The sequence below is a fragment of the Corvus hawaiiensis genome (genome assembly GCF_020740725.1).
Source record: "Corvus hawaiiensis isolate bCorHaw1 chromosome 34 unlocalized genomic scaffold, bCorHaw1.pri.cur SUPER_34f, whole genome shotgun sequence".
NCBI lineage: Eukaryota > Metazoa > Chordata > Aves > Passeriformes > Corvidae > Corvus > Corvus hawaiiensis.
In genome coordinates, this window is record NW_025963260.1 from 1 (window position 1) to 25,484 (window position 25,484).

Here is a 25,484-nt window from a genome sequence, read left to right on the forward strand (position 1 = left end):
AAACCCGCCTGTTTTTGCCCCAATCCGGGGCCTATTTTTCCCAAACCCAGGGCTATTTTTTTCCAAACCCAGGGCTGTTTTTCTCAAACCTGCCCATTTTTGCCCCAAACCCAGGATGTTTTTTCCCAAACCCGCCCGTTTTTGCCTAAACCCCGCTGTTTTTCCCAAACCCGCCTGTTTTTCCCCCAAACCCCGCTGGTTTTGCCCCAAACCCGCCCGTTTTTGCCCAAACCTCACTGTTTTTTCCCAAACCCGCCCGTTTTTCCCAAACCCGCCCGTTTTTGCCCAAACCCCGCTGTTTCACCCAAACCCGGCCGTTTTCACCCCAAACCCCGGGCTATTTTTTCCCAACCCCGCAGTTTTGCCCAAAACCGGCCGTTTTTTCCCCCAAACCCCGCTGTTTCACCCAAACCCGCCCGTTTTCACCCCAAACCTGGGGCTGTTTTGCCCAAACCCGTCCGTTTTCACCCCAAACCCCGGGCTATTTTTTCCCAACCCCGCAGTTTCACCCAAACCCGGCCGTTTTCCCAAACCTGGGGCTGTTTTTCCCCAAACCCCGCAGTTTTGCCCAAACCCGGCCGTTTTCACCCCAAACCCCGGGCTATTTTTTCCCAACCCCGCACTTTTGCCCAAACCCCGCAGTTTTTCCCAAACCCCGCAGTTTTTCCCAAACCCCACTGTTTTTGCCCCAAACCCGCCCGTTTTTGCTCAAACCTCGCTGTTTTTTCCCAAACCCGGGGCTGTTTTTTCCCAAACCCGCCCTTTTTTCCCAAACCCCGCTGTTTTGCCCAAACCCGGTGGTTTTGGCCCCAAACCCGGCGCTATTTTTCCCCAAACCCGCCCATTTTTCCCCAACCCCGCCCGTTTTTCCCCAAACCCCACTATTTTCCCCCAAACCCTGCTGTTTTCCCCAAACCCCACTATTTTCCCCCAAACCTGGGGCTGTTTTTGCCCCAAATCCCGCTGTTTCACCCAAACCCGCCCGTTTTTCCCCCAAACCCGCCCGTTTTTGCCCCAATCCGCACTGGTTTTTCCCAAACCCGGCTGGTTTTGCCCAAATCCAGGCCCGTTTTTGCCCAAACCCTGCTGTTTTTCCCAAACCCGCCCGTTTTTGGCCCAAACCCAAGGCTATTTTTCCCAAACCCAGCCGGTTTTGCCCAAACCTGCCCGTTTTTCCCCCAAACCCACCCATTTTTCCCCAAACCCCACTATTTTTTCCCCAACCCCGCTGTTTTTCCCAAACCCACCCATTTTTGCCCCAAACCCAGGGATGTTTTTTCCCAAACCCGCCCGTTTTTTCCCAAACCCACCCGTTTTTCCCAAACCCCACTATTTTCCCCCAAACCCCGCTGTTTTTCCCAAACCCGCCCGTTTTTCCCAAACCCCACTGTTTTGCCCAAACCCGCCCGTTTTCACCCCAAACCCCGCTGTTTCCCCCAAACCCCGCTGTTTTTCCCCAAACCCCACTATTTTTCCCAAACCCGCCCATTTTTCCCCCAAACCCCGCCCGTTTTCCCCCAAACCTGCAGTTTTGCCCAAACCCGGCTGTTTTCCCAAACCCCACTATTTTTCCCCAAACCCCGCAGTTTTCCCCAACCCTGCAGTTTTGCCCAAACCCAGCTGTTTTCACCCCAAAGCCCGGGCTATTTTTTCCCAAACCCGCCCGTTTTTCCCAAACCCGCAGTTTTCCCCAAACCCGCAGTTTTCCCCAACCCTGCTGTTTTTCCCCAAACCCCGCTGTTTTCCCCCAAACCCCGTAGTTTTCCCCAAACCCGCCCGTTTTTCCCCAGACCCCACTATTTTCCCCCAAATCCCGCTGTTTTTCCCAAACCCCGCTGTTTTGCCCAAACCTGGCCGTTTTCACCCCAAACCCCGCTGTTTTCCCCCAAACCCCGCTGTTTCTCCCCAAAGCCCGCAGTTTTCCCCAACCCCGCAGTTTTGCCCAAACCCAGCCGTTTTCACCCCAAACCCCGCAGTTTCCCCCAAACCCCGCTGTTTTTCCCCAAACCCCGCTGTTTTCCCCAAACCCGCCCGTTTTTTCCCAAACCCGCCCGTTTTTCCCAAACCCGCCCGTTTTTTCCCAAACCCACCCGTTTTTCCCAAACCCCACTATTTTCCCCCAAACCCCGCTGTTTTGTCCAAACCCGCCCGTTTTTCCCAAACCCCGCAGTTTTGCCCAAACCCGGCTGTTTTCACCCCAAAGCCCGGGCTATTTTTTCCCAACCCCGCAGTTTTCCCCAACCCCGCAGTTTTCCCCAACCCCGCTGTTTTTCCCCAAACCCCGCAGTTTCCCCAAACCCCGCAGTTTTGCCCAAACCCGGCTGTTTTCACCCCAAACCCCGCAGTTTTCCCCAACCCCGCAGTTTTGCCCAAACCCCGCGCTTTTCACCCCAAAGCTGTGCCCACCTGCAGGTTGAGCGCCAGGTGCCGCGTCTTGGTTTGCTCCAGGTCGCTCTGCGAGTACTTGAGGCGCATCTGGAGCCCGTGGGCCTGGGACTGCACCTGGCGCAGCTCGGCCTCCTTGCGCTTGGCCTTCATCTGCTCCTGGATGGGGAGAAAAACCGGGAATTTGGGAAAAACGGGGAAAAATGGGGGAAAAACAACCCGGGGAATGGGGAAAAAAGGGGGAAAAACGGGAAAAAACGGGAAAAATAACCCGGGAATGAGGGAAAACGGGGGATGGGGAGGGGGCGCAGCTCGGCCTCCTTGCGCTTGGCCTTCATCTGCTCCTGGATGGGGGAAATGGGGGAAAAAACTGGGAATTGGGGAAAAATGGGATAAAATGGGGAATGGGGAGGGGCCACAGCTCGGCCTTCATCTGCTCCTGGATGGGGAGAAAATGGGGGAAAAAATGGGAATTTGGGAAAAACGGGGAAAAAAATGGAAATTTGGGAAAAACACGGGGGAAAAAACGGGGGAAAAATGGGGGAAAACAACCCGGGAATGGGGAAAAAGGGGGAAAAATGACCTGGGAATTGGGGAAAACCACAGGGAAAATGGGGGATGGGGATGGGGAGGGGGCGCAGCTCGGCCTCCTTGTGCTTGGCCCTCATCTGCTCCTGGATGGGGGGAAATGGGGGAAAAAACCGGGAATTTGGGAAAAACGGGGAAAAAAACAGAAATTTGGGAAAAACACAGGGAAAAAACGGGGAAAAATGGGGGGAAAACAACCCGGGAATGAGGGAAAAAGGGGGATGGGGAGGGGCCGCAGCTCGGCCTCCTTGCGCTTGGCCTTCATCTGCTCCTGGATGGGGGAAATGGGGGAAAAAACCGGGGATTTGGGAAAAACGGGGAAAAATACCCGGGAATGAGGGAAAAAGGGGGAGAAACGGGAAAAAACGGGAAAAACAACCTGGGAATGAGGGAAAAACCCAGGGAAAACGGGGGATGGGGAGGGGGCGCAGCTCAGCCTCGTCGTGCTTGGCCTTCATCTGCTCCTGGATGGGGAGAGAAAATGGGGGAAAAAAACGGGAATTTGGGAAAAACGGGGAAAAAACAACCCGGCAATGGGGGAAAAAGAGGGAAAAAATGACCCAGGAATGGGTTAAAACAACCCAGGAATGAGGGAAAAATGGGATAAAATGGGGGATGGGGAGGGGGCGCAGCTCAGCCTCCTTGTGCTTGGCCTTCATCTGCTCCTGGGGGGGGAAAATGGAGGAAAAAACCGGGAATTTGGGAAAAACGGGGGGAAAAACCAGGAATTTGGGAAAAATGGGGAAAACAACCCGGGAATGGGGGAAAAATGGGGAAAAACGACCCCGGAATGAGGGAAAAACACGGGGAAAATGGGGGATGGGGAGGGGCCGCGGCTCGGCCTCCTTGTGCTTGGCCTTCATCTGCTCCTGGATGGGGGAAAATGGGGGAAAAAACCGGGAATTTGGGAAAAACAGGAAAAAACAGGGGAAAACAACCCAGGAATGGGGGAAAAAGGGGGAAAAATGACCTGGGAATTGGGGAAAACCACAGGGAAAATGGGGGAGGGGGATGGGGAGGGGGCGCAGCTCGGCCTCCCTGTGCTTGGCCCTCATCTGCTCCTGGATGGGGGAAATGGGGGAAAAAACCGGGAATTTGGGAAAAACGGGGAAAAAAACAGAAATTTGGGAAAAACACAGGGAAAAAACGGGGAAAAATGGGGAAAACAACCGGGGAATGAGGGAAAATGGGGGATGGGGAGGGGCCGCAGCTCGGCCTCCTTGTGCTTGGCCTTCATCTGCTCCTGGATGGGGAAATGGGGGAAAAAACCGGGGATTTGGGAAAAACGGGGAAAAATACCCGGGAATGAGGGAAAAAGGGGGAGAAACGGGAAAAAACGGGAAAAACAACCTGGGAATGAGGGAAAAACCCAGGGAAAACGGGGGATGGGGAGGGGGCGCAGCTCAGCCTCGTCGTGCTTGGCCTTCATCTGCTCCTGGATGGGGAGAGAAAATGGGGGAAAAAAACGGGAATTTGGGAAAAACGGGGAAAAAACAACCCGGCAATGGGGGAAAAAGAGGGAAAAATGACCCAGGAATGGGTTAAAACAACCCAGGAATGAGGGAAAAATGGGATAAAATGGGGGATGGGGAGGGGGCGCAGCTCAGCCTCCTTGTGCTTGGCCTTCATCTGCTCCTGGGGGGGGAAAATGGAGGAAAAAACCGGGAATTTGGGAAAAATGGGGGGAAAAACCAGGAATTTGGGAAAAATGGGGAAAACAACCCGGGAATGGGGGAAAAATGGGGAAAAACGACCCCGGAATGAGGGAAAAACACGGGGGAAAATGGGGGATGGGGAGGGGCCGCGGCTCGGCCTCCTTGTGCTTGGCCTTCATCTGCTCCTGGATGGGGGAAAATGGGGGAAAAAACCGGGAATTTGGGAAAAACAGGAAAAAACGGGGGAAAACAACCCGGGAATGGGGGAAAAAGGTGGAAAAATGACCTGGGAATTGGGGAAAACCACAGGGAAAATGGGGGGAGGGGGATGGGGAGGGGGCGCAGCTCGGCCTCCTTGCGCTTGGCCTTCATCTGCTCCTGGATGGGAGAAAATGGGGGAAAAAACCGGGAATTTGGGAAAAACGGGGAAAAAAACGGAAATTTGGGAAAAACACAGGGAAAAAACGGGGAAAAATGGGGGAAAACAACCCAGGAATGGGGGAAAAAGGGGGATGGGGAGGGGGCACAGCTCGGCCTCGTCGTGCTTGGCCTTCATCTGCTCCTGCATTGGGGAAAATGGGGGAAAAAACCGGGAATTTGGGAAAAACACAGGGAAAATGGGGGAAAACAACCCGGGAATGGGGGAAAAAGGGGGAAAAATGACCTGGGAATTGGGGAAAAACACAGGGAAAATGGGGGATGGGGATGGGGAGGGGGCGCAGCTCGGCCTCCTTGTGCTTGGCCCTCATCTGCTCCTGGATGGGGGAAATGGGGGAAAAAACCGGGAATTGGGAAAAACGGGGAAAAATACCCGGGAATTCAGGAAAAACACGGGGAAAATGGGGGAAAAACAATCCGGGAATGAGGGAAAAATGGGGAAAATCAACCCGGGAATGGGGGTAAACACATGGGGAAAAGGGGAAAAACCCGGGAATTTGGGAAAAATGGGGAAAAATACCCGGGAATGAGGGAAAAACGGGGAAAAAACGGGAAAAACAACCCGGGAATTTGGGAGAAAAGGGGCCTCAGGGGGATGGGGAGGGGGCGCAGCTCGGCTCCTTGTGCTTGGCCTTCATCTGCTCCTGGATGGGGGAAATGGGGGAAAAAATGGGAATTTGGGAAAAACGGGATAAAATGGGGGAAAAACAACCCCGGGAATGGGGAAAAAAGGGGGAAAAAACGGGAAAAAACAGGAAAAAACGGGAAAAATAACCCAGGAATGAGGGGAAAACGGGGGATGGGGAGGGGGCACAGCTCGGCCTCCTTGTGCTTGGCCTTCATCTGCTCCTGGGGGGGAGAAAAACCGGGAATTTGGGAAAAACGGAGGGAAAAAAAGGGGAATGAGGGAAAAAGGGGGGAAAAACCCGGGAATTCGGGGAAAAGAAGGGGAAAAAAAGGGGGAATTCGGGAAAAACAGGGAAAAACGGGGAAAAACGGGGGTCGGGGAGCAGTGGGGAGGAGGAAACCCCTGGGGAGAGGTTTTTGGGGTCAGTCTGGGATTTTTGGTCAGTTTGGGTTTTAGGGTCAGTTTTGGGGTCAGTTTTGGGTTTTTAGGGTCAGTTTTGGGTTTTTGGGGTCAGTTTTAGGGTCACTTTGGTGGTTTAGGGTCAGTTTTAGGGTCACTTTGGGTTTTTAGGGTCAGTTTTGGGTTTTTGGGGTCAGTTTTAGGGTCACTTTGGTGGTTTAGGGTCAGTTTTAGGGTCACTTTGGGTTTTTAGGGTCAGTTTGGGGTCAGTTTTAGGGTCACTTTGGGGGTTTAGGCTCAGTTTTAGGGTCAGTTTGGGGTCAGTTTTAGGGTCAGTTTGGGTTTTTAGGGTCAGTTTGGGGTCAGCTTAGGGTCAGTTTTAGGGTCAGTTTGGGTTTTTAGGGTCAGTTTGGGGTCAGTTTAGGGTCAGTTTTAGGGTCAGTTTGGTGGTTTAGGGTCAGTTTGGGGTCAGTTTTAGGGTCAGTTTGGGTTTTTAGGGTCAGTTTGGGGTCAGTTTTAGGGTCACTTTGGGGGTTTAGGCTCAGTTTTAGGGTCAGTTTGGGGTCAGTTTTAGGGTCACTTTGGGGGTTTAGGCTCAGTTTTAGGGTCAGTTTGGGGTCAGTTTTAGGGTCAGTTTGGGTTTTTAGGGTCAGTTTGGGGTCAGCTTAGGGTCAGTTTTAGGGTCAGTTTGGGTTTTTAGGGTCAGTTTGGGGTCAGCTTAGGGTCAGTTTTAGGGTCAGTTTGGGGGTTTAGGGTCAGTTTGGGGTCAGCTTAGGGTCAGTTTTAGGGTCAGTTTGGGGGTTTAGGGTCAGTTTGGGGTCAGCTTAGGGTCAGTTTTAGGGTCAGTTTGGGGGTTTAGGGTCAGTTTGGTGGTTTGGGGTCAGCTTAGGGTCAGTTTTAGGGTGAGTTTGGGGGTTTAGGGTCAGTTTGGGGTCAGTTTTAGGGTGAGTTTGGGTTTTTAGGGTCACTTTGGGGGTTTAGGCTCAGTTTTAGGGTCCCACCTTGAGCTCCTCCGTCAGCCGCTCCTTCTTCTCCTTGAGTTTGTCCACGGCCTTCTCGTCCCAGCGCCGCGCTTTGGCCTTGAGGTCGCTGGCGCCGCCCGAGATCACCCCCGACTTCTGGAACAGCGTCCCGTCCAGGGCCACCGTCTGCGGGACAGCCAGAGTCACCCAGGGACACCCAGGGACAGCCAGAGTCACCCACGGGGCACCCACGGGCACCCAGAGTCACCCAGGGACACCCAGGGACAGCCAGAGTCACCCACGGGGCACCCAGGGGCACCCACGGGGCACCCACGGGCACCCAGGGACAGCCAGAGTCACCCACGGGGCACCCACGGGGCACCCACGGGCACCCAGAGTCACCCAGGGACACCCAGGGACAGCCAGAGTCACCCAGGGGCACCCACGGGCACCCAGGGGGCACCCAGGGACAGCCGGGGTCACCCAGGGCACCCAGGGGCACCCATGAGCACCCAGAGTCACCCAGGGGCACCCAGGGACACCCAGGGGCACCCAGGGGCACCCAGGGGCACCCAGAGTCACCCAGGGGCACCCGGGGGCACCCGGGGACACCCAGAGACAGCCAGGGGCACCCAGAGTCACCCAGGGGCACCCAGAGTCACCCAGGGACAGCCAGAGTCACCCACGGGGCACCCAGGGACACCCAGGGGGCACCCAGGGACAGCCAGGGTCACCCCCGACTTCTGGAACAGCGTCCCGTCCAGGGCCACCGTCTGCAGGACAGCCAGAGTCACCCAGGGACACCCACGGGCACCCAGGGGGCACCCAGGGACAGCCGGGGTCACCCAGGGCACCCAGGGGCACCCATGAGCACCCAGAGTCACCCAGGGGCACCCAGGGACACCCACGGGGCACCCGGGGACACCCAGGGACACCCAGGGGCCGGAGGGGGTCACGGGGCACCGGGGGCTGCTTTGGGGCCGTTTTTGGGGTACCCTGTGCCGCTGGTGCCCCCCGGGGCAATGGGGGCTGCGTTGGGGGTGGTTTTGGGGTGGTTTCGGGGATATTGTGGGGGCGTTTTTGGGGATATTTTTGGGGAAGTTCTGGGGTGTTTTTTGGGGATATTTTTGGGCTGTTTTGGGGATATTTTTGGGGTGGTTCTGGGGATATTTTTTGGCTGTTTTGGGGATATTTTTGGGGAGGTTCTGCGGAGTTTTGGAGATATTGTGGGGGTGTTTTTGGGGATATTTTTGGGGTGGTTCTGCGGTGTTTTGGGGATATTTTTGGGGTGGTTTTGGGGATATTTTTGGGAGGTTCTGCGGAGTTTTGGGGATATTGTGGGGGTGTTTTTGGGGATATTTTTGGGGTGGTTCTGCGGTGTTTTGGGGATATTTTTGGGGTGTTTTTGGGGATATTTTTGGGCTGTTTTGGGGATATTTTGGGGGTGTTTTTGGGGATATTTTTGGGGTGTTTTTGGGGATATTTTTGGGGTGGTTATGGGGTGTTTTGGGGATATTTTTGGGGTGTTTTTGGGGATATTTTTGGGCTGTTTTGGGGATATTTTGGGGGTGTTTTTGGGGATATTTTTGGGGTGTTTTTGGGGATATTTTTGGGGTGGTTCTGCGGTGTTTTGGGGATATTTTTGGGGTGTTTTTGGGGATATTTTTGGGCTGTTTTGGGGATATTTTGGGGGTGTTTTTGGGGATATTTTTGGGGTGTTTTTGGGGATATTTTTGGGGTGGTTATGGGGGTGTTTTGGGGATATTTTTGGGGTGTTTTTGGGGATATTTTTGGGCTGTTTTTGGGGATATTTTTGGGGTGGTTCTGCGGTGCTTTGGGGATATTTTTGAGGTGTTTTGGGGGATTTTTTGGGGTGTTTTTGGGGATATTTTTTGGCAGTTTTGGGGATATTTTTGGGGTGGTTCTGGGGTGTTTTTGGGGATATTTTTGGGGTGGTTCTGGGGTGTTTTGGGGGCTGTTTTTGGGGTACCTTGTGCCGCTGGTGCCCCCCGAAGGCGATCCTCCTGGCGTCCTCCACGTTGTCGCACACCAGCGCATTCCCGCAGGCGAACTGCAGCGCCTTCTTGATGTGGGGCGGCTCGTAGCGGATCACATCGATCACCAGCTTGGCCCCCCGCAGCTCCCGCAGCTTCTCGTCCGTGGGCTTCACCTGGAACCCCAAAAACGGGGGGGGTAGGACCCCAAAAATGGGGTTAAAACCCCAAACAGGGCACCCAAACCCCCACAGCTTCTCATCGGTGGGGCTTCACCTGGAACCCCAAAAACGGGGGGTTATAAACCCCAAAAATGGGGTTAAAACCCCAAACAAGGCACCCAAACCCCCACAGCTTCTCATCGGTGGGGCTTCACCTGGAACCCCAAATTGGGAGGGTAAGAACCCCAAAAACGGGGTTAAAACCCCAAACAAGGCACCCAAACCCCCACAGCTTCTCATTGGTGGGGCTTCACCTGGAACCCCAAAAACGGGGGGGGGTCAGGACCCCAAAAATGGGGTTAAAACCCCAAACAGGGCACCCAAACCCCCACAGCTTCTCATTGGTGGGGCTTCACCTGGAACCCCAAAAACGGGGGGTTATAAACCCCAAAAATGGGGTTAAAACCCCAAACAAGGCACCCAAACCCCCACAGCTTCTCATCGGTGGGGCTTCACCTGGAACCCCAAAAACGGGGGGGGCAGAACCCCAAAAACGGGGTTAAAACCCCAAACAGGGCACCCAAACCTCCCACAGCTTCTCATTGGTGGGGCTTCACCTGGGACCCCAAATTGGGAGGGTAAGAACCCCAAAAACGGGGTTAAAACCCCAAACAGGGCACCCAAACTCCCCTCAGCTTCTCATTGGTGGAACAGCTTCTCGTTCACCTGGAACCCCAAAAATGGAGGGGTCAGGACCCCAAAAATGGGGTTAAAACCCCAAACAGGGCACCCAAACCTCCCACAGCTTCTCATTGGTGGGGCTTCACCTGGGACCCCAAAAACGGGGGGGTTATAAACCCAAAAATGGGGTGACGATCCCAAATCAGTGTCAGGACCCCAAAAATAGGGTAAAACCCCAAAAATGAGCACCCAAACTCTCCCAGGAGCTCCTGCAGCTTCTTGTCTGTGGGTTTCAGCTGAAAACCCAAAGCTGCGGGGTTATAAACCCAAAAATGGGGCCAAAAGCCCAAATCGGGGTCAGGCCCCCAAAAAATGAGGGGGTTGTAAACCCAAAAATGGAGTCAGGGACCTAAAACAAGGCACCCAAACCCCCCGCAGCTTCTTCTCCATGGGCTTCACCTGAAGCCCCAAAATCAGGGGGTCAGGAACCCCAAAAATGGGGTCACAATCCCAAATCAGGGTCAGAACCCCAAATCAGCGTCAGGACCCCAAAAACGGGGTTATAAACCCAAAACAGGGCACCCAAACTCCCCGCAGCTCCTGAAGCTTCTCATCTGTGGGTCTGACCTGGAACCCCAAAGATGGGGGGTCAGGAACCCAAAAATGGGGGTCACAATCCCAAATCGGGCTCAGAACCCCAAAAATGGGGTCACAATCCCAAATCGGGCTCAGAACCCTAAAACAGGGCACCCAAATTCCCCCACAGCTCCTCATCCGCGGGCTTCACCAGGGCACCCCCAAAATCGGGGTCAGCTCTGGGGCCCCCAAACCCCTCACAAGGTCCCTGCTGACCCCAAACCCCATTTTGGGGTCGCACCTCGAGGCAGTCGAGGGGCAGGAAGGTCTCGGCTCCCCAAATTCCCTGGGAACGCCAAACCCTGTTTTGGGGTCACACCTCGAGGTAGAAGGTCTCAGTCCCCTGCTGACCCCAAAGCCCTCAGAGGGTCCCTGCTGACCCCAAACCCCTCACAAGGTCCCTGCTGACCCCAAACCCCTCAGAGGGTCCCTGCTGACCCCAAAGCCCTCACAGGGTCCCTGCTGACCCCAGAGCCCGTTTTAGGGCCGCACCTCGAGGCAGTCGAGGGGCAGGAATGTCTCGGGCTCCCCAAAGCCCTCAGAGGGTCCCTGCTGACCCCAAACCCCATTTTGGGGTCGCACCTCGAGGTAGTCGAGGGGCAGGAAGGTCTCAGTCCCCTGCTGACCCCAAAGCCCTCAGAGGGTCCCTGCTGACCCCAAACCCCATTTTGGGGTCGCACCTCGAGGTAGTCGAGGGGCAGGAAGGTCTCGGGCTCCCCGCGCTGCTCCTTGATGTACTGGATGCAGTCCCTGCCCGTCTTCTCCGAGTCCACGATGATGGCGTCCATGTTCTTGCCCAGCACCTTGGTCACGGCGATCTGGTACTTCTTCTGCGTGGGCTGGCACAGGTCAATGAGGCGGCCGTACTGAGGGGGGACAGGAGTTATAGGGTCAGGGACAGGAGTTATGGGGTCAGGGACAGCAGGTATGGGGTCAGGGACACCCGATATGGGGTCGGGGACAGGTGGTATGGGGTCAGGGTCCTCAGAAATGGGTTTGGGGACATCGGAAATGGGGTCAGGTTCTTCTGCGTGGGCTGGCACAGGGCAATGAGGCGGCCGTACTGAGGGGGGACAGGAGATATGGGGTCAGGGACAGGAGTTATGGGGTCAGGGATACTGGATATGGGATCAGCGACAGCAGATATGGGGTCAGAGACCCTGGAAATGGGATTGGGAACCTCAGAAATGGGGTCAGGGACATCAGAAATGGGGTCAGGTTCTTCTGCGTGGGCTGGCACAGGTCGATGAGGCGGCCGTACTGAGGGGGGACAGGAGTTATGGGGTCAGGGACAGGAGTTATGGGGTCAGGGACAGCAGGTATGGGGTCAGGGACAGGAGATATGGGGTCAGGGACAGCAGATATGGGGTCAGGGACATCGGAAATGGGGTCAGGGACAGCAGGTATGGGGTCAGGGACCTCGGAAATGGGATCAGGGACATCAGAAATGGGTTTGAGGACATCGGAAATGGGGTCAGGTTCTTCTGCGTGGGCTGGCACAGGGCACTGAGGCGGCCGTACTGAGGGGAGACAGCAGGTATGGGGTCAGGGACAGGAGTTATGGGGTCAGGGACAGCAGGTATGGGGTCAGGGACAGCAGATATGGGGTCAGGGACAGCAGATATGGGGTCAGGGACAGCAGATATGGGGTCAGGGAGCTCAGAAATGGGGTCAGGGACAGCAGATACGGGGTCAGGGAGCTCAGAAATGGGGTCAGGGAGCTCAGAAATGGGGTCAGGGACAGCAGATATGGGGTCAGGGACATCGGAAATGGGGTCAGGGACAGCAGGTATGGGGTCAGGGACCTCGGAAATGGGATCAGGGACATCAGAAATGGGTTTGGGGACATCGGAAATGGGGTCAGGTTCTTCTGCGTGGGCTGGCACAGGGCACTGAGGCGGCCGTACTGAGGGGGGGACAGCAGGTATGGGGTCAGGGACAGGAGATATGGGGTCAGGGACAGCAGATATGGGGTCAGGGAGCTCAGAAATGGGGTCAGGGAGCTCAGAATGGGGTCAGGGACAGCAGATACGGGGTCAGGGAGCTCAGAAATGGGGTCAGGGAGCTCAGAAATGGGGTCAGGGACAGCAGATACGGGGTCAGGGAGCTCAGAAATGGGGTCAGGGAGCTCAGAAATGGGGTCAGGGACAGCAGATATGGGGTCAGGGAGCTCAGAAATGGGGTCAGGGAGCTCAGAAATGGGGTTGGGCACCCCAGAAATGAGGAGAGGAACCCCAAAACGGGGCTGAAGGGGTCGCAGAGCCGGGGGCAGGTGAGGGGCCCGGGCGGGGCTTGGGGCGCAGATTTCGGGGAACGCATTTGGGGTTCCGGATTTGGGGTCCGCGTTTGGGGTGTCCCTCACCACGGATTTGGGGTTCAGCTGAGGGGGTTGGGGGCAGCTTTTGGGGCACGCATTTTTGGGGTTCCAGGGCACACATTTGGGGTGTTCAGGGGAGGGGTCTGGGGCTGTTTCGGGGCAGTTTTTGGGGACCAGATTTGGGGTTTCCCACACCACGGATTTGGGGTTCAGCTGAGCCGTTTAGGGGAAGTTTTTGGGGTTTGGGGGCACACATTTTGGGGTTCCAGGGCACACATTTTGGGGTTGTGGGGCAGTTTTTGGGGTTTTGGGGCACACATTTTGGGGTGTCCCTCACCACACAGCTGGGGTTCAGCTGAGGGGTTTTGGGATAATTTTTGGGACCCAGATGTGGGGTTTCATTTGCCGTGGATTTGGGGTTCAGGTGAGGGGTTTGGGGGCGGTTTTTGGGGTTTTGGGGCACACATTTTGGGGTTTTGGGGCACACATATTTGGGGTTCCGGGGCACATATTTTGGGGTTTTGAGGCAGTTTTTGGAGTTTTGGGGCACATATTTGGGGTTTTGGGGCAGTTTTTGGGGTTATGGGGCACACATTTTGGGGTTCCAGGGCAGCTTTTGGGGTTTTGGGGCACATATTTTGGGGTTTTGGGGCAGTTTCTGGGGTTTGGGGGCAGTTTTTGGGGCAGTTTTTGTGGTTTTGGGGCACACATATTGAGGTTTTGGGGCAGTTTTTGAGGTTTTGGGTCACACATTTTGGGGTTTTGGGGCAGTTTTTGGGGGTTTGGGGCAGTTTTTGGGGCAGTTTCTGTGGTTTTGGGGCAGTTTTTGGGGCAGTTTCTGGGGCAGTTTTTGGGGCAGTTTTGGGGCAGTTTCTGGGGGCAGTTTTGGGGCAGTTTCTGTGGTTTTGGGGCAGTTTTTGGGGCAGTTTCTGTGGTTTTGGGGCAGTTTGGGGGCATTTTGGGGCAGTTTTTGGGGGTTTGGGGCAGTTTTTTGGGCAGTTTCTGGGGCAGTTTCTGTGGTTTTGGGGCAGTTTTTGGGGCAGTTTCTGTGGTTTTGGGGCAGTTTCTGGGGCAGTTTTTGGGGCAGTTTCTGGAGGCAGTTCCTGTGGTTTTGGGGCAGTTTTTGGGGGCAGTTTTGGGGCATTTTGGGGCAGTTTCTGGGGGCAGTTCCTGGGGCAGTTCCTGTGGTTTTGGGGCAGTTTTTGGGGCAGTTTCTGGGGGCAGTTCCTGGGGCAGTTCCTGTGGTTTTGGGGCAGTTTTTGGGGCAGTTTCTGGGGGCAGTTTCTGGGGGCAGTTTCTGTGGTTTTGGGGCAGTTTTGGGGCATTTTGGGGCAGTTTCTGGGGGCAGTTCCTGTGGTTTTGGGGCAGTTTTTGGGGCAGTTTTTGGGGCAGTTCTGGGGCAGTTCCTGTGGTTTTGGGGCAGTTTTTGGGGCAGTTTTGGGGCGGTTTTTGGGGTCCCTCACCACGGAGCCGGGGTAGAGGCGTTTGATGCTGTCCATGATCTCGGCCTTGCGCTGCTGCCGGCTGCTCTCCTGGCGGTCGATGCGGGCGTCCCCGAGCTGCTCCATCACCTGGTTCAGCTCCTTGTTGATCTCGTCGATGCGGCGCTTGGCCAGCTCCACCTCCTCGGTCAGCTCGCCCTCGAGCCGCTTCTGCTCCTCCAGGGACTGCCTGGGGGGGAAATGGGGATTTGGGGGGGTTTGGGGGGGTTTGGGGTTCAATCCCAGCCCCTGGAGCCTCTTCTGCTCCTCCAGGGATTGTCTGGGGGGGGAAATGGGGATTTGGGGGGGTTTAGGGGGTCAATCCCAGCCTCTTCTGCTCCTCCAGGGATTGTCTGGGGAGGAAATGGGGATTTGGGGGATCAATCCCAGCCCTTGGAGCCTCTTCTGCTCCTCCAGGGATTGTCTGGGGGGGGCAATGAGATTCGGGGGCTTTGGAGGGGTTTGGGGGGTCAGTCCCAGCCACTTCTGCTCCTCCAGGGATTGCCTGGGGGGAAATGGGGATTTGGGGGGGTTTGGGGGAGGTTTGGGGGGTCAATCCCAGCCCCTGGAGCCTCTTCTGCTCCTCCAGATTCTGCCTGGGGGGGGGGGGAAACAAGATTTGGGGGGGGTTTGGGGGGTCAGTCCCAGCCCCTGGAGCCTCTTCTGCTCCTCCAGGGATTGTATGGGGGGGGAAATGGGGATTTGGGGGGGTTTAAGTGAGGTTTGGGGGGTCAATCCCAGCCCCTGGAGCCTCCTCTGCTCCTGCAGGGACTGCCAGGGGGCACAAAGGGGGTTTGGGACACTTCAGGGAGCACCTTGAGGACACAAAAAGGGGGTGGTGGGGAGCGGGCACAGCTTGGGGACAGGGACATGGGGACACGAGACCCCTCAGGGACCCCTTGAGGACCCCTCCAGCCCCCTGGGGACAGGGACATGGGGACATGAGACCCCTCAGGGACCCTCCAGCCCGCTGGGGACACCTTGGGGACAGGGATGGGGACATGAGACCCCTCAGGGACCCCTTGGGGACCCCTCCAGCCCCCTGGGGACACGGGACCCACTTGCTGGTGGCGATGTACTCCTCGAGCTTCTCGATGCGCTTCTGGTTCTCCTCGATCTCCCGCAGCTTCTGCTTGATCTTGGCCTGGGGACAGAGGGGACAGGGGGGATCAGGGGGTGCCAGGGGGGCTCTGGGGGTCCTGGAGGGGCTTTGGGGACCCCCAGCTCACCTCAGTCTCCACCTTCTTCCTCTCCTCCAGGTCCAGCCGGTCCTGGTCGGCTTTTTGGTCGCGGTTGAACTTCTCGAGCTCCTGGGCCAGCGTGGCCGCGCGCTTGCTGGCCTCCTCCTTCAGCCGGTGGTACTTCTTCACCTGTCCCAAACCCCACGGGATCAGCGTGGAGGGAGCAGGGCTCTGCTCTTCCCTCCCATCCCATCCCATCCCATCCCATCCCATCCCAGCCCATCCCATCCCATCCCAGCCCATCCCATCCCATCCCAGCCCATCCCAAACCCCACGGGATCAGCATGGAGTGAGCAGGGCTCTGCTCTTCCATCCCATCCCATCCCAGCCCATCCCATCCCATCCCATCCCAGCCCATCCCATCCCATCCCAGCCCATCCCATCCCATCCCAGCCCATCCCAAACCCCACGGGATCAGCATGGAGGGAGCAGGGCTCTGCTCTTCCATCCCATCCCATCCCATCCCATCTCATCCCATCCCATCCCAAACCCCACAGGATCAGTGTGGAGGGAGCTCCAGGGGCAGCTCAGGGCCTGGGCCGGGGCTCTGCTCCTCCATCCCTCCCCAAATCCCACCTGGACCAGCCCGTACCTGGTTCTCCTCCACAGTGAGATTCCTGCCCTGCTCTGGCTCTGTTTCTCCATCCCCAAATCCCACCTGGATTTCCAGGGTCAGGTCTCTCCCCTGCCTCTGGCTCTGCTCCTTTCCCAAAATTCCCCCAAACCCCACAGGACCATCCCGTACCTGGTTCTGCTCCAGGGTCTCTCCCCTGGCTCTGTTTTTCCCTTCCCAAATCCCACGGGACCATCCCGTACCTGGTTCTCCTCCAGGGTCAGGTCCCTGCCCTGGCTCTGGCTCTGCTCCTTTCCCAAAATCCCCAAACCCCACGGGACTATCCCGTACCTCATTCTCCTCCAGGGTCAGGTCTCTCCCTTGGCTCTGGCTCTGCTCCTTTCCCAGAATTTCCAAGTCCCACAGGACCATCCCGTACATGGTTCTGCTCCAGGGTGAGATTCCCCTGGCTCTGTTTTTCCCTTCCCAAATCCCACGGGACCACCCCGTACCTGGTTCTCCTCCAGGGTCAGGTCCCTGCCCTGGCTCTGGCTTTGTTTTCCCAGCCCTCCATCCCCAAATCCCACGGGACCATCCCATACATGGTTCTCCTCCAGGGTCAGGTCTCTCCCCTGCCTCTGGCTCTGCTCCTTTCCCAAAATCCCCAAACCCCACGGGACCATCCCGTACCTGGTTCTGCTCCAGGGTGAGATTCCCCTGGCTCTGTTTTTCCCTCCCCAAACCCCACGGGCCCATCCCGTACCTGGTTCTCCTCCAGAGTCAGGTCTCTCCCCTGGCTCTGGCTCTCCTCCTCCATGCGCTCCTCGAACTCCTGCCGGGATTTCTCCACGGAGAGCATCTCCTTCTCCAGCTCGTCCATGTCTGCCTTGCGTTTCTTGTACTGCTTCTGGGCGTTCTGCAGCGACTTCCGCGCCGCCTCCAGCTTCTTGATCTTGTGGGACGTGTTCTCCTTGGCCTTGATGTACTGGGGCCGCTTCTGGTTCAGCTCCGAGTCCTTCTCCCTGCGGAAAACCCCCGGATGAAGCCCCCCCAGGGAAGTCCCTCCCCGGTTTTGGGGTGGTGCCGGTGCCCAGTTGGGGTTTGGTGCATCCTCCCCTCCCCACAACGGGATAATCCCATGGGAGAACCACTAGGAGGGCGTTGGGAAAGGAGTTTCATGGATTTTCCCAGAATTAATGGAGCCTGAGAGGTTTGGGATTGATTTTGGAGCAGTGCTGGGGACTGGGGGAACTGGGGAAACTGGTCTGTGGGGCTTGGGGGTGGATTTTCCCACCAGGTAGGGAGGAATTCCCACATCCAGCCCGAAAACAGGGAATGCACCCTTTGGAAACACCCAGATTGAGCAAAAATCATGGAAATCAGGGAATCACCAGGGTTGGCAAATCCCAAAATCCTGGGATGCACCCACTGAGCCCCATGAGAGCTTCTCCAGGAAGGGATCCTGGAGCTGGGATCGGCCCCAATCCCGAGCTGAAATCCCAAAGGGGCTCTGGAGGCGCTGGAAGGAAATCTCCCTTCAAGGTCCTTTCCAACCCAAACCCAAGGGCTGGGAAAGCTGGGACTGCCCGGCTGGGGTGGGATGAGCTCCCTGGAAGGTTCCCTGCCCACGGTGGGGGATGAAACCACATGAGCTCTAACCCCATTTTTAACCCATTCCAACCCCAAGCATTCCAGGATTCCAGAGCCCTTCCCCTATGGAGACAGGCTGGGAAAGCTGGGATTGTCCAGCTGTGGCTGGATAACACTTGGAACAACCTGGTCTGTGGAGTTCCCCTGCCCAGGGCAAGGGCGGTTGGAACCAGGCAGATTTCCCACCCCACCCCAACACTCCCCGAGCCCCCAAATCCCGGGATTTCCTGGGATTCCCCCGGCCCAGCTCACTTGATCTCCTTCTCGATCTGCTGCTGCTCTCTCATCATCTTGCCCAGCTCCTTCTTGCGGTCCTTGAGCTCGTCCTCCACCCTGTCCATCCTCTTCTTGTCCTTGTCGATCTCGCGGTTCTTCAGCCCCAGCTCCTTGTTGAGCTTCTCGATCTCGGCCTCGTTGTGGAAGAGTTTGAAGAGCTGCAGCTGCACCTGGGCCCGAACCACCTCGTCCTTGAGGCGCTGGTACCGATCCGCCTGCGGGGGCACGGAGGGGACGTGGGATGGGAGCCACACGGAGCTTCCCGGGCCCGGGGCTCGGCCCTGGCTCTGCCCAGGAGCTTCCCGAACCCAGGGATGGGCCCTGGCTCTGCCCAGGAGCTTCCCGAACCCAGGGATGGGCCCTGGCTCTGCCCAGGAGCTTCCCGAACCCAGGGATGGGCCCTGGCTCTGCCCAGGAGCTTCCCGAACCCAGGGATGGGCCCTGGCTCTGCCCAGGAGCTTCCCGAACCCAGGGATGGGCCCTGGCTCTGCCCAGGAGCTTCCCGAACCCAGGGATGGGCCCTGGCTCTGCCCAGGAGCTTCCCAAACCCAGGGATGGGCCCTGGCTCTGCCCAGGAGCTTCCCAAACCCAGGGATGGGCCCTGGCTCTGCCCAGGAGCTTCCCGAACCCAGGGATGGGCCCTGGCTCTGCCCAGGAGCTTCCCAAACCCAGGGATGGGCCCTGGCTCTGTCCAGGAGCTTCCCAAACCCAGGGATGGGCCCTGGCTCTGCCCAGGAGCTTCCCAAACCCAGGGATGGGCCCTGGCTCTGTCCAGGAGCTTCCCAAACCCAGGGATGGGCCCTGGCTCTGCCCAGGAGCTTCCCGAACCCAGGGATGGGCCCTGGCTCTGTCCAGGAGCTTCCCAAACCCAGGGATGGGCCCTGGCTCTGTCCAGGAGCTTCCCGAACCCAGGGATGGGCCCTGGCTCTGTCCAGGAGCTTCCCAAACCCAGGGATGGGCCCTGGCTCTGTCCAGGACCTTCCCAAGCCCTGGCTCTCTCCAGGACCTTCCCGAGCCCTGGGTCTCTCCATGACCTTCCCAAGCCCTGGCTCTCCCCAGGACCTTCCCGAGCCCTGGCTCTCCCCAGGACCTTCCCGAGCCCTGGCTCTCCCCAGGACCTTCCCGAGCTCAGGGCTCAGCCCGAGGGTGTCCCTGGTCCCTCCCCAGCTCCCCTTTCCATCCCGACCCTTCTCCCACGACAATGGGAGGCTCTGCCTCATTCCTCTTGCTCCTTCCTTTTCCCATCCTTCCCTTTTGCCACGACTCAACAGAAGCCTCTCCCCTGTTCCTTTTCCTCCTTCCCACTCTTCTTCTTCAATGACAACGTGAGGGTCTCCCTCGTTCCTTTGTGTCCTTCCCCTCTCCATCCTTGCCCTTTTTCCATGATTTAACACAAGACTCTCCCTCTTTCCCTTCCCTTCTTTCCTTTCCCATGACACTGGGAAGGTCTCCCTCGACCCTTTCCCACCCTTCCCCTTCTTTCCACAACTCAAGGATCTCCCTCGTTCCTTTTCCTCCTTCCCCTTCTCCATCCTGACCCTTCTTCCACGAATCCATGGAAGGGAACCCCCATTCCTTTCCCATCCTCCCCCTTTTCCCATGACTCAAGAACCTCCCTTGCTCCTTTTCCTCCTTCCCATCCCTCTTTTTCCGTGTCTCCCTCACTCCTTTCGCTCCTTTCCCACCCTTCTCTTCCTCGTTCTTCCCCTTTTCCCCGACAATGTCCAAGTCTCCTCTTTCCCTTCCCCCTCCTGACCCTTTTTCCATCACTCTATGGGAGGATCTCCCGCACTCCTTTCCCATCTTTCCCCTTTTCCCAGGATTTCACAGGGAACTCTCCCTCATTCCTTCTCTTTCCCATCCTTCCTCTTTTTCCATGACTCAACAACAGTCTCCCTCGTTCCTTTCCCTCCTTCCCTTCCCCCTCCTGACCCTTTTTCCGTGACTCAATCGGAGGATCTCCCGCACTCCTTTCCCATCTTTCCCCGGGATTTCACAGGGAAATCTCCCTCGCTCCTTCCCTCTCCATCCTTCCCCTTTTTCCACAACTCAACAAGGAACTCTCCCTCATTCCTTTCCCTCCTTCCCAACCTTCCTTTCCCACAGGAACACAAGAATCTCCCTCACCCCCTTCCCTCCTTCCCTTTGCCCTCCCCAAGCTCCTCAGGGCCCATCCGGAATCGCTTCCACTGCCCCATTCCAGCCCCGCTCCCGTCCCCACCCATCGCTGTTTGACACCAAACCCGCTTTTCCCGGGATTCTGAGCGTTCCCCACCTCCTCCTTCTCCTGCTTGGCCTCCTTGCGCTCGGCAGCAATATTCTTCTTGCGGTGGTAGTTGAACTGCGTGTCCTCCTCGGCCTTCACCATCTCCTTCTTGCGCTTGTCGTACTCGGGGGCCAGCTCCCCGGAGCGGCTGATCTCCTCGAACAGCGCCGTGCGCTCCTTCGGGTTCTTCATGGCGATGGACTCCACGGCTCCCTGAAAAATGGGAGGCAGAGATGGTCCTAAATCCTGCCAGAGTTCCCTAAATCCTGTCAGGGATTCCTAAATCCTCACTGGGGTCCCTAAATCCTGTCAGGGATCCCTAAATCCCCACTGGGAGCGGCTGATCTCCTCAAACAGCGCCGTGCGCTCCTTCGGGTTCTTCATGGCGATGGACTCCACAGCTCCCTGAAAAATGGGAGGCAGAGATGGTCCTAAATCCTGCCAGAGTTCCCTAAATCCTGTCAGGGATTCCTAAATCCTCAGTGGGGTCCCTAAATCCTGTCAGGGATCCCTAAATCCCCACTGGGAGCGGCTGATCTCCTCAAACAGCGCCGTGCGCTCCTTCGGGTTCTTCATGGCGATGGATTCTACAGCTCCCTGAAAAATCAGAGATGGTCCTAAATCCAGCCAGGGATCCCTAAATTCACACTGGGGGTCCCTAAATCCAGCCAGGGATTCCTAAATTCACACTGGGGTCCCTAAATCTCTGAGAGAGTTCCCTAAATCCCCACAGGGAGCGGCTGATCTCCTCGAACAGCGCCGTGCGCTCCTTCGGGTTCTTCATGGCCATGGACTCCACGGCTCCCTGAAAACAGGAGGCAGAGATGGTCCTAAATCCTGTCAGGGATTCCCAAAATCCCCACTGGGGTCCCTAAATCCTGCCAGGGATCCCTAAATCCTCACTGGGGTCCCTAAATCCTGCCAGGGATCCCTAAATCCTCACTGGGGTCCCTAAATCCTGTCAGAGTTCCCTAAATCCTGTCAGAGTTCCCTAAATCCCCACTGGGGGTCCCTAAATCCCGTCAGAGCTCCCTAAATCCCCACTGGGGTCCCTACATCCTGTCAGAGTTCCCTAAATCCTGTCAGGGATCCCTAAATCCTCACTGGGGTCCCTAAATCCTGTCAGGGATTCCTAAATCCCCACAGGGAGCGGCTGATCTCCTCGAACAGCGCCGTGCGCTCCTTCGGGTTCTTCATGGCCATGGACTCCACGGCTCCCTGAAAACAGGAGGCAGAGATGGTCCTAAATCCTGTCAGGGATTCCCAAAATCCCCACTGGGGTCCCTAAATCCTGCCAGGGATCCCTAAATCCTCACTGGGGTCCCTAAATCCTGCCAGGGATCCCTAAATCCTCACTGGGGTCCCTAAATCCTGTCAGAGTTCCCTAAATCCTGTCAGAGTTCCCTAAATCCCCACTGGGGGTCCCTAAATCCCGTCAGAGCTCCCTAAATCCCCACTGGGGTCCCTACATCCTGTCAGAGTTCCCTAAATCCTGTCAGGGATCCCTAAATCCTCACTGGGGTCCCTAAATCCTGTCAGGGATTCCTAAATCCCCACAGGGAGCGGCTGATCTCCTCGAACAGCGCCGTGCGCTCCTTCGGGTTCTTCATGGCGATGGACTCCACGGCTCCCTGCAGGAATAACGGGGTCAGGGGTCCCTAAATCCCTGAGAGAGATCCCTAAATCCTCACTGGGGTCCCTAAATCCTGCCAGGGATCCCTAAATCCCCACTGGGGGTCCCTAAATCCTGTCAGAGCTCCCTAAATCCCCGCTGGGGTCCCTAAATCCTGTCAGGGATCCCTAAATCCCCACTGGGGTCCCTAAATCCTGTCAGGGATCCCTAAATCCTCACTGGGGTCCCTAAATCCTGCCAGGGATCCCTAAATCCTCACTGAGGTCCCTAAATCCTGCCAGGGATCCCTAAATCCCCACTGGGGGTCCCTAAATCCTGTCAGAGCTCCCTAAATCCCCACTGGGGTCCCTAAATCCTGTCAGGGATCCCCAAATCCCCACAGGGAGCGGCTGATCTCCTTGAACAGCGCCGCGCGCTCCTTCGGGTTCCTCGTGGGGATGGACTCCGCGGCTCCCCAGGAAAATGGGAGTCAGGGATGGTCCTAAATCTTAATAGGGAATCCCTAAATCCCTTTGAGGGGGCCCCTAAATCCCTGCAGGGTCAGGGGGATTCCCATGGGGAGGGGCTGATCTCCTTGAACGGCACCGTGAGCTCCCGTGGGTCCTTCACGGCCATGGATTCCATGGCCCCCTGTGGGAATAACGGGCTCAGGGCGATCCTGAATCCCTGAGAGATCCTTAAATCCCCGCTGAGGGTCCTTAAATCCCTGTGAGGAGTCCCCAAATCCCCGTGAGGAGTCCCCAAATCCCCACAGGGAGCGGCTGATCTCCTCGAACGGCGCCGTGCGCTCCTTCAGGTGCCTCGTGGGGATGGACTCCACGGCTCCTCAGGAAAATGGGAGTCAGGGAGGCCCCAAAACCCCCAGGGGTGCTCCCCAAATCCTGACAGGGTGCTCCCCAAATCCTGATGTGGAGGTGGGAGATCCTAATGGGGAAGGGCAGTTCCCGGAAGGGGCCGATCCTAAACAGCACCGGGCGCTCCTGTGGGTCCTTCGTGGCCATGGATTCCATGGCACCCCGGGAAAAGGGGGGTCAGGGGCGTCCCCAAATCCTTGGGGGAGTCTGGGGGATCCCTGTGGGGAGGGGGGTTCGGGGAGACCCCCCCCAAATCCACATTGGGGGTCTGGGGTCTCCCTCAGGGAAGGGGCAGTTCCTGGGAGGGGCCGACCCCCCCCTCCATCAGCACCTCGGGGTCCTTCGTGGCCCCCTGTGAAAAGGGGGGGGGGTCGGGGGTCCCCAAATCCTCACCTGAGGCCCCCAAATCCCCACGGGGGCCTGGAGGATGCCTGGGGGGGGGGGATGAGGGGGGAGAACCCCCCAAATCCTCATGGGAGTCCCCAATGCCTGGGAGTCCAAAAACCTCCCCTAAACCTCCACACCCTGCCCCAAAATCCCCCTAAAGCCCCTCTAAACCTCCCAAAAAAACCCCAAATCCGCCCAGACCCCCTTCCCAAGCCCCCCCTCACCTGGAAGACGAGGAAGTTCCTGGCCTTGATGAGGATGCCCAGCTTCTCCAGCTCCTCGCTGTACTCGCTCAGCTGCACCACCCGGTTGTTGATCTTGTACTCCGAGGAGCTGCCTGGGATGGGCATTTTGGGGGGTCAGGGGGCTCCCCCAAACCCTAAACACACCCAAAATGTGTCCCACAAACTCTGAGACACCCAAAAAGTGCCCTCCTTACACCCACACTGACGTGGGTGAAGGTGCAGCCCTCGGGCGCTTCCTTGGAGCTGCCTCTGCTGGGGATTCTGGGGGGATTTTGGGGATCACAGGGGCTCCCCCAAACCCTAAACGCCCCCAAAATGTGCCCCACAAACCCTAAACACACCCAAAATGTGCCCTCTAAACTGTGGCCCCCAACCCTGTGCCCCCCAAAATGTGCCCCTTGTCCTCACACTGAAGGAAACAAAGGTGTGGCCCTCAGGTCCCTCCTCAGAGCTGCCTGTGCTGGGGAGTTTGAAAGGGATTTTGGGGGGTCAGAGGGGCCCCACCAACCTCTAAACCTCCCAAAATGTGCCCACCAAACCCTAAACCCCCTAAACTGTGCCCTCCTTATACCCACACTGATGCAGGTGGAGGTGCAGCCCTCAGGCCCCTCCTCGAAGCTGCCTGTGCTGGCAATCTGGGGGGACCACAGGGGCTCCCCCAAACCCTAAACACCCCAAAATGTGTCCCACAAACTCTGAGACACCCAAAAAGTGCCCTCCTTACACCCACACTGATGTGGGTGAAGGTGCAGCACTCAGCCCCCTCCTCGGAGCTGCCTCTGCTGGGGATTTCAGAGGACCATGGCGGCTCCCCCAAACCCTAAACTGTGTCCCCTAAACCCTAAATCCCCTAAACTGTGCCCTCCCCAACTCTGTGACCCCCCAAATGTGCCCCCTTTGCACCCACCCTGATGCAGGTGAAGGTGTGCTCCTTGGCCCCCTCCTTGGAGCTGCCTGTGCTGGGGGCTTGGGGGTGATTTTGGGGGGTCAGAAGGATGCCCCCAACCCCTAAACCCTCCCAAATGTGCCCCCCCCTAGCCCCTGTGCCCCTCCAAACCCACAAATCTCATCCAAGACACCCCATAAATCCCCCTTTACCCACAGCTCCATCCCCAAACCCGCCCATAGCAGCCCCAAAAACCCCAGAAGTGTCCCCAAATCCGTGTCTCCCGCGCACCGACGATGACGCGGGCGAAGGTCCGGTCCTCGGCGCCCTCCTCCGAGTACACCATGCTGACGAAGGCCCGGCTGGCCGCGGGTTTCCCCACGGGAGCGCCGTGGATCAGATCCCGCAGCGTTTTCACCCGCAGGTTGCTCGTCTTCTCGCCCAGCACGAAGCTGATGGCGTCCATCAGGTTGGACTTGCCTGGGGGGGGACACGGGGCTCAGCGGATCTGGGGGTCTGCAGGGGGATGGGGGAGCCCAGGGAACGGAGGGTTTAGGGGGAAGCCAGGGAATGGGGGGGGGAGCCCCGGGAATTGGTGAGGGGGGATCCCATGGAATGTGGGGACCCCAGGGAATTGAGGGGGGACCCCAGGGAAAGAGGAGAGAGGCGAGGGGGGAGTCCAGGGAATGGGGGGGAGGAGCTGAGGGGGGGCTCAAGAGATTGAGGGGAGGGTGAGGGGGGATCCAGGGAGTGAGGAGGGGGTGAGGGAGGGCTGTAGGGAATGGGGGGGGGGGGACCCCAAAGCTCAGGAGGGACCCCAGGGAATCGGGGGTGGGGGGGAAGGGAACAGGGAATCCCTCCGGACAGGGTGGGAGGAGGGAGCGGGGCGGTGTGAAGAATTCCCCTCAGACCATCACGGGAGCGGCCTGGACCCCACCACAGACCCCCCGGGACCCACCGGAGCCATTGGGGCCGATGATGGCGGTGAAGCGGCGGAAGGGCCCGATGATCTGCCGGCCCTTGTACGACTTGAAGTTCTCGATCTCGATGAGCTTCAGGAAGCCCATGTTGGGGGATCCCGGGAGGGTCCCCGGGGTCTGAAGGGGTCTCGGGGGTCTCGGGCCGGGGCCGCGGCCGGAGGGCGGGGAAAGCGGCGGCTGGGGCGGCC

The 25,484-nt window shown here is 57.8% G+C and overlaps 1 protein-coding gene across 1 annotated transcript; it reads right to left on the bottom strand.

The window, feature by feature from the left end:
* Window positions 1-2,385: 2,385 nt before the first annotated feature.
* Window positions 2,386-25,484, bottom strand: SMC1A (structural maintenance of chromosomes 1A). Its single transcript, XM_048293200.1, has 13 exons — window positions 25,275-25,484; window positions 24,608-24,796; window positions 23,410-23,522; window positions 20,321-20,524; window positions 18,022-18,260; window positions 16,883-17,141; window positions 15,555-15,695; window positions 15,387-15,469; window positions 14,308-14,515; window positions 11,208-11,393; window positions 9,046-9,225; window positions 7,095-7,241; window positions 2,386-2,544 (listed from the first exon to the last, which is right to left on the bottom strand). The coding sequence occupies exons 1-13, from the start codon at window positions 25,381-25,383 to the stop codon at window positions 2,386-2,388; spliced, it is 2,217 nt and encodes a 738-aa protein (XP_048149157.1). The 5' UTR covers window positions 25,384-25,484.

Bases quoted from the DNA above. Each gene is read 5' to 3' on its own strand.
- SMC1A (XM_048293200.1), bottom strand. From the start codon at position 25,383: ATGGGCTTCCTGAAGCTCATCGAGATCGAGAACTTCAAGTCGTACAAG. The intron at 18,261-20,320 runs GTGGGGAACGCT...GTGCCCCCGCAG, and splicing joins CCAAGCAGGAGAAGGAGGAG to GCGGATCGGTACCAGCGCCT. The intron at 2,545-7,094 runs GTGGGACCCTAA...CTCCCCATCCAG, and splicing joins GGCTGACGGAGGAGCTCAAG to GAGCAGATGAAGGCCAAGCG.